Genomic DNA, 7,372 nt, shown 5'->3' with positions numbered 1-7,372 from the left:
GCTCCCCCCGAGCGTGGGAGGCGGGGTTCGGGGCGGGGTCTCGCCTGTGGTTGGGCTCCGCGGCGGGGCGGCGCGGCGCGGGGAGCGGAGCGCGGCAGCCCGGGTCTCAGAGCCGCTGGCTGCTCGCTCTCTCCAGCCATGGCTACGCGCTGCTGGCGCCGGTGGCACTGGTCAGCGTGGCCTCGGACGCGGCCCCCTCCCACCGGGAGCACCCCGAGTAGGAGCAGGGCACCTCTGGGGCTGGGGAGGCCTGCGATCACCCAGTGTGGGCGTCGGAGCACGGCTGGGCAGGACTGGAGAGGGGCGATTATGGAGGGGTCCTTTCGTGAGGACGAGATGGGGCTGGTGTGCGGGAGCAGTTTGGGGCCTGTGTGGTGAGATCTGAAGCCCCTAAGATGAGTGAGACAGGGTCAACAAAGATGAGGGGAGACCATGATGTCCCCAGGTATGAGAAGGGGTGAATGGGGGTGATACGGAGGTCTGTGGGGCAATAGGGAATCCAGAGTTGAAACGGGTCTATGAGAATGAGCTGGGGGCCTGTACAGGCAATATAGAGTGCTGTGGAGAGTGGGGTTAGAAGACATAAAATGGGGGCATGTGGGGAGATGCATGGGGGCAAGATTGGGAAGATTCTTAGAAAAGTGAAGTACTGCACAGGCAGCTTCCGAGGTGACAGGTGGTTAAGAAGGCCCTACTCAGTCAGCGTGGTGAGTTCATGGGTGAGATGTAGGGTTCTGGAGGAAGACATAACTTTTGGGAATTCTGATGATTAGGGAGCCTGGAACCTCCAACACATTGAGGAAAGAGGAGGGTACAGATGTGAGGGCGTCCACACGGAAGTTGATTTGGGATTGGGGCGGGAGTGTTGATGACCTTCCTCTCCCTCCCCCTCTTGACCCCAGGCTTCCTCCGGCAGTTCTCCACACAGGAGCAGACCCCCCAGATCTGTGTGGTGGGCAGTGGCCCAGCTGGCTTCTACACAACCCAATACCTGCTAAAGGTAAGTCACCTCCTCCTGCTTCCCTCCCCCACAATTCACCTGCTGCGCCAGTCCTAGGGGCAAGTCCTGTCCCTTTGAGTTTTAAGAGCACTGCTGGATCCCTGATGGGGAAGGGACGCCCAGCCCATCTGGACTGGACACTTCCTACGCTGTCACCTACATCTGTCCCCCATACTAGCCTAGGAGAGAAGTGGCTGGCCTCATGGGCATGGTCAGTGGTGAATGGCAGATGGTCAGCTAGGCCTCCAAGGAGCTCACGCAGACCTGCAGGAGGACTTTGTCCTGTTCTTCATGTCCTCATCTTTCTCCTCTGTCCCCCAACATCCTCTATCTCAAGACTTTCCCCTCTTCTCAGGGTTTTCTGTAACCTGAGGCACCTTGCAGTGCTTTTCTCACCAAAAGCTCCAGCCTCTCCAGGCTCCTCTGTTCTCTCAGCCTGCTGTCCATCCTCCACATCGGCCTCCCAAGGCCAGAGTGCTATGCTTGCAATATCGGCCTTGGTGGTCAGGGCCACTGGTTATCCTTGAGATTCCATGGGCCTGGGTGGGAGGGAAGGGGTAGAACTGAAGATCAAAGGGAGAAGGGAGACCTAGGCTGAGACGCGGGACAGGGACTCGGAGTGTCTGTGGAGAGACAGGAGAAAGGATGAATATATCAGTTATACACACACAGGCAGATCCTTAAAAGGCAAGGAGACCAGCCGTCCCACTTGCCTAGAGCCTTGGGGCTGTCCCTGCTCAGGGAGGGCTCAGGGAGACGGGGGAGTTGGCCCCCTGCTGAGAAGTGACAGAGCTACATATTCCAAGCAACAGAGATGTCCCAGCTTAGTCTCCTAGGGTGGCCGGCACGAGCCCGGGTAGGTGGGGTCCATCCAAAGTGCTCCCCGAGAACGGTTCGTGTGAGCTGTAGTGAAGGAGCCGCCCGTGAGGGGGCTTCACCCTGAAACGCAAGGCCATGGGCAAACTGCCACGAGGGAGGACAGCCCTGGGCATGAATGGGAGCAGAGGGGGGTGGAGATGGAGGTCCCGAGTGATTTGTGTAAGGGGCTCACTGTCAGCTGAGCCTGAAATTTGGGGAGGCAGAGAGGAGGGCTTCCGGGCAGGAGTCTCAGCGCCCCCAGCATGAGCAGGCTCTGGCCCACTCAGTGGGAAACGCGTGCACATGCCTCCCCTGTGAGATGTGCTGACGCAGAGGGGTGGACGCTGAGGCCTGATCCGAGCTGGTCCTTGTCCTTGTCCACGGGGTGCTCCGGGCTACTGAGCGTGCCCACAGCAGGAACGAGTGGCACACCGGGGCAGTAGCACTTAGCTGAGCCGGGCATGGTTGGCCTGCGAAGTAGGGGTCGTGATTCACTTCACAGGTAGGGACTTCACAGGTGAGGCTCAGTGGGGTCATCCACTGTCTCCCTGCTGGGGCCGCGCACAGGCAGTCTGGTGGCAGAGGACGCTCTCGAGCACCACGCTGGGCCATCCATCCAGTAGTCACCAGACGCTGGAACGTGGGGTGAATAGGACAGATAGGGTCCCTATGCTCAGAGACCTGATGGTCTAGTGTGGGGTGTAGCGTGGAGGGGGAGAGGGTTGACACTATTCTAGGGCTCTCTGAGCAGGGATGAATCCCAAAGGGGGGGGGGTGTCTCAGGTCATCAGACTGGTTGGGCATTTCTAGAAATGTCAGAGGGCAGGGCCAGGTGTCCCGGCTGATCCAAGTCGACGAAGACACTCCCGATACACCCCAGGGGAAGGACAGCTGTCACCTTCTGTAGTGGCTGGAGGGCCCTCCCCGAGGACTGGTGCTCCTTGAGGTCTATCATGACGCCCCTTCCTCCGGCTGGGTTGCAGGTGGCTGCAGAGAGGGGGGCTCGCTTTCTTGCAGAGGGTTGAGGCGTCCTTGTGTCCTTCCCCCCCACCCAAGCTGACCTTTCTTGCTCTGTCTGGGGAAGTGGGGGACCTGGAGAAGCCCAGCCTCCCCCTCAGCCCCACAGCCGCTGCCCTCTCCCCAGCACCACCCCCAGGCCCACGTGGACCTCTATGAGAAGCAGCTTGTGCCCTTCGGCCTGGTGCGCTTTGGCGTGGCACCCGACCACCCCGAGGTGAAGGTGGGTGTCTCTGGGCATGGAGGGTGGGTTTGGAGACTTGGGTCCAGATGAGGAGAGAAGGGAGGCTCCTTGGCCACATGGAAGAACCCCAGGGACACTGGGTGTCACCCAGGTTCCATCCTGGCAACGTGGTGGGTGAGGGTAGCACAGATGGGCTCCCCGGAGCTGCCCCACCCACCCACTCACCTGGCCTGCCCCGGGACTGCAGAATGTCATCAACACCTTCACCCAGACGGCCCACTCTCACCGCTGTGCCTTCCACGGCAACGTGGTGGTGGGCAGGGACGTGACCGTGCCCGAGCTGCGGGAGGCCTACCATGCGGTGGTGCTGGTGAGCGGGGATGGTGCTGGGTGGGGGAGGGGGGCAACAGGGCAGGGCAGGGCGCAGCAGGTTTGGGCTAAGGGACCTAAAGCATGGGGGTAGGCCCCAACCTCTGGGCGTGGACGGGGTGGAAGCTGTGGAGGAGGAGCTGGAAGGCGCAGATGGTGCTGAGGGCTCTGGGTCTTTCCTCAGAGCTATGGGGCTGAGGACCATCAGGCCCTGGGGATTCCTGGTGAGGAGCTGCCAGGGGTGCTTTCCGCCCGGGCCTTTGTGGGCTGGTACAATGGGCTTCCTGAGAACCGGGAGGTAAGTGTGGGGAGCACACTCCTGCTGCCACTTCCTGTGTACCCCGCAGCCAGGACTGGGGGCCACCCCTGGAAACCAGAGCTGGGGGAAGAGTGAACTGTTGTCCAGGAGGTCCCCAGAGAGATGTGAGCTGTCGGGCTGACTTGGGAGGAGGCCAGCTGGGGGTGTGGGGGCTCTGAGAAGAGGGGACTGTAGAGGAGGGCTCGAGTTGAAGCTCAGGTGGGGTGAACTTCCTGAATGGGGGGGACCTGAGGGCACCGCTGGGCCTTGAGACTGAAGTGAGCCTGACTGGTGCTGAGACCTGGGGACCCCCAGCTAGACCTCTCCCTCCAGCTGGCGCCAGACCTGAGCTGTGACACGGCTGTGATCCTGGGGCAGGGAAACGTGGCTCTGGACGTGGCCCGGATCCTGATGACCCCCCCTGAGCACCTGGAGGTGAGCTGAGGGGGGCCTGGGGCTGGAGGTGTGGAGGCAGGACAGCAGCGAGGATTGTGCCTCCCGCCTCCAGGCCAGGCTGGGTGCCCCCACGGCACCCAGGCAGAGGCCCTCTGAGGGCTGCCCCTAGAGCGCCCCTCACTCCTTCTTCCCTGTCACTCTCTGTCTCCAGCTAGGCTCTTAAGAAGAGGTATCAGGGTGCCCCAGGCCTCTGCGCACACCGCTGCAGCTCACCCTCTGCCAGTTCTTTGTCTTTAGTGCTGATCCTTTGGGTCTTGGTGCAGTTGTCCCTTCTCTAGGAAACCTCCCAGGACTGCCCTAGCCAGATCCGTTTCTCTGTGGTGCCTTCCTCTCGCACGCCTGTTGACTGCTGTGTCACAGCGTGTTGACCCCTGCACTTTCACGCGCGTGGATGAGTGATAAGTTGGCTCTCCACGTTAGGAGCTCCATGAGGATCAGCTTTTGGTCGCTTTGGCTTGTGCTCGCTTGTCGCTTTTGATCGCCATGACACCCTCCCCACCCCCACCCCTTGAATGGTGCGGGGCATTCCATGCGCCCTGCTCATGGGGCCTCTTGGATGGGTGCGTCTGCTTTGCTCCTCGTCAGCCGTTGGCACACTTGGCAGCAGCTCTCCGTCTGGCCACCAGGGGGGGCGCTGGCGCAATCGCAGGGTGTCAGTCCCAGGGCTCAGGTGGGGAGGCCTTGATCAGAGGCAGCACCTCCTTTCCCCGGGCGTTGGACTTTCCCCCCACCCCCCTCGCCCTGGATGATTTTAAAACCCCCCTTTTGTGTCAGAAAACGGACATCACGGAGGCGGCCCTGGGGGCACTGAGGCAGAGTCGGGTGAAGACGGTGTGGATAGTGGGCCGGCGAGGGCCCCTGCAAGTGGCCTTCACCATTAAGGTGCTGGGGCCAGAGGGGGGACCGCGGTACAAGGCCTCCCTTGGGAGGCGGGGTAGGGCCGAGCTCGGGGTGGAAGAGGAGGGTCCGGCTGGGGCCCGGGACTCCCTGCCTCCGTGGTGGGTGGTGGTGGTGTCTCCCACCTGGGCTAGGTCTGGGGTGGTCTGGCCTCACCTCCTCCCCCCTTGCTTCCTACCCCCACTAAAGGAGCTTCGGGAGATGATTCAGTTACCAGGAACCCGGCCTATTGTGGATTCTGCAGATTTCTTGGGTCTCCAGGACAGAATCAAAGGTGAGGGACCCTGGCCTGGCCCCCCCAGCTCACTAGGGAGGGGCGGTCCAGGTCAGAGAGGGCTTGGGGGAGGAGGGCATTCAGGGAGAGGACTGTAACCCAGAGACAGCCCTGAGATGTTCTGTGTCGCCGACAGAGGCCTCCCGCCCCAGGAAGCGGCTGACAGAACTGCTGCTTCAAACAGCCACAGAGAAGCCAGAGGGGAAGGAGGCTGCCCGCTGGGCATCGGCCCCCCGAGCCTGGGGCCTCCGCTTTTTCCGAAGCCCCCAGCAGGTGCTGCCCTCGCCAGATGGGGAGCGGGTGGCAGGCATCCGTCTCGCAGTCACCAGACTGGAGGTGAGTCTTGTGTTACCCAAAGACACCCCATTTCTCAAGTCTCCCCCACCTCAGCCTAGTGTTGCCCACACTCTCCCCAACAGGGTGTTGGTGAGGCTGCCCGGGCAGTGCCCACCGGAGATGTAGAGGACCTCCCTTGTGGGCTGGTGCTGAGCAGCGTTGGGTATAAGAGCTGTCCTATTGACGCCAGTGTGCCCTTTGACCCCAAACTTGGGGTCATCCCCAATATGGAGGGCCGGGTTGTGGATGTGTCAGGTAAGAGGGTGCAAGAAGGCAAGACTCCAAACTGCTGGGGGATGGGGAGACTGGTATCTCCTGGGGCCATCCATCCATCTGCCCATCCAGTGAGACGTGCTGAGAAACTGCTAGAAGCCGGTGGGACGTGGCTGTGCCCTCCTGTGCAGGGCTCGTTCCCAGTCTAGCTGACAGGCCCGCCTGTGTCGGGTGATTGAGTCTTAAGTTTCCCGAGGCCTGCTCTGGGCAGGCCCTGTGCTCGGAGCTGGGATAGGAGGTGAAATGGCCTCCCCGTCTTCAAGGAGCTGCAGTCAGAATATCTCTTGTTTAGCCTTAAATTCAGGCAGTCGGGGCTTACTCGGGGCCTGCCGAAACTGGACGTGGGAAAGACCCGCCCCTGCCCTCAGGGAACTACAGGGAAACTGGGGTGTGAGAGGATGGTGGTGGGTCTGCAGCCGAGTAGGCCCAGATGACAGGCAGCGGGGGGAGGACTCGGGTGTACAGATGTGTTCCTGGGGAGGGGGCTCAGGCTGGCCAGGCAGCGTGTTCACCGACTCTTGTACCCCTTCCTCCAGGCCTCTACTGCAGCGGCTGGGTGAAGAGGGGGCCCACAGGCGTCATTGCCACCACCATGACCGACAGCTTCCTCACCGGCCAGACACTGCTGCAGGACCTGAAGGCCGGACTGCTGCCGTCGGGCCCCAGGCCTGGCTATGCGGCCATCCAGGCCCTGCTCAGCAGACGAGGTGTGGGCCCCACGGGAGGTGCTGGGAGGTGGGCTGGGCTGCCCCTGAACCCCGCTGCTGCTTTGGTCTGGGGTGGAGGCAGTGATTCATCTTCCCTCTGTCTCAGGCATCCAGCCCACCTCTTTCTCAGACTGGGAGAAGCTGGATGCCGAGGAGGTGTCCCGGGGCCAGGCCGCTGGGAAGCCCAGGGAGAAGCTGCTGGACCCCCAGGAGATGCTGCGGCTGCTGGGGCGCTGAGCCCAGATCCCAGCAGGGCAGGGAGGGGAGGAGCGCTGTGCAGGGGAGAGGGGCCCGGGGCCATCCCAGCACCACAGCCGCATCGCCAGCCTGCCCTGGCCCTGGGCCGGGGCCGCCTCTTCCAGGGGCCTCTGAGTAACTTCCTCCTGCCAGAAGGTCGCCTTTAGCAGGGCGCGGCAGGTGACAGGTGAGGGAAGGGAGGAGGTGCAGGCTGCCCTTCCTCCTCGCACCGCCTCCTCCTGAGGGTCCCCCCTGAGGGTCCCCGGGTCAGGAACACGATGGAATAAAACCACCGCAATGGGAAGCCAGTGCCTGAGACGCGACTTCTTTGGGGGCCCGGGTCACCTTCCGGCGCGCGTCCCCGCTAGTCACCAGGTGGCGCTGCAGGGCCGGCTCCCCGCTCAGGGGGCCTCTCGGGGGCTTGAGGGGGTTGGCAGCCAGGCCTGGCACCCCTCTCTTTTTCTGG

The 7,372-nt window shown here is 62.5% G+C and overlaps 1 protein-coding gene across 8 annotated transcripts; it reads left to right on the top strand.

Moving 5' to 3' along the window:
• Positions 1-138: 138 nt before the first annotated feature.
• Positions 139-7,081, top strand: FDXR (ferredoxin reductase; the record flags this gene model as incomplete). 8 transcript variants are annotated; one of them, XM_084239140.1, is made up of 12 exons in its annotated part: positions 139-217; positions 903-1,000; positions 3,006-3,098; positions 3,331-3,429; positions 3,613-3,726; positions 4,060-4,161; positions 4,957-5,064; positions 5,269-5,353; positions 5,490-5,689; positions 5,773-5,944; positions 6,499-6,669; positions 6,776-7,081. In XM_084239140.1, 12 exons carry the CDS (start codon positions 139-141, stop codon positions 6,904-6,906), a joined length of 1,452 nt encoding a protein of 483 aa, XP_084095266.1. In that variant the 3' UTR covers positions 6,907-7,081. The 8 variants fall into 8 exon arrangements, with proteins under 8 accessions (XP_084095266.1, XP_084095265.1, XP_084095263.1 ...); XM_084239139.1 differs by having other exon boundaries at positions 3,307-3,429; XM_084239137.1 differs by having other exon boundaries at positions 3,307-3,429; positions 4,939-5,064.
• Between the last annotated feature and the right edge of the window lie 291 nt (positions 7,082-7,372).

This window comes from Talpa europaea, assembly GCF_964194135.1.
Source record: "Talpa europaea genome assembly, chromosome: 7".
Taxonomy (NCBI): domain Eukaryota; kingdom Metazoa; phylum Chordata; class Mammalia; order Eulipotyphla; family Talpidae; genus Talpa; species Talpa europaea.
The sequence above is the reverse complement of the archived record's forward strand: the minus strand, read 5'-3'. Positions and strand labels throughout refer to the sequence as shown.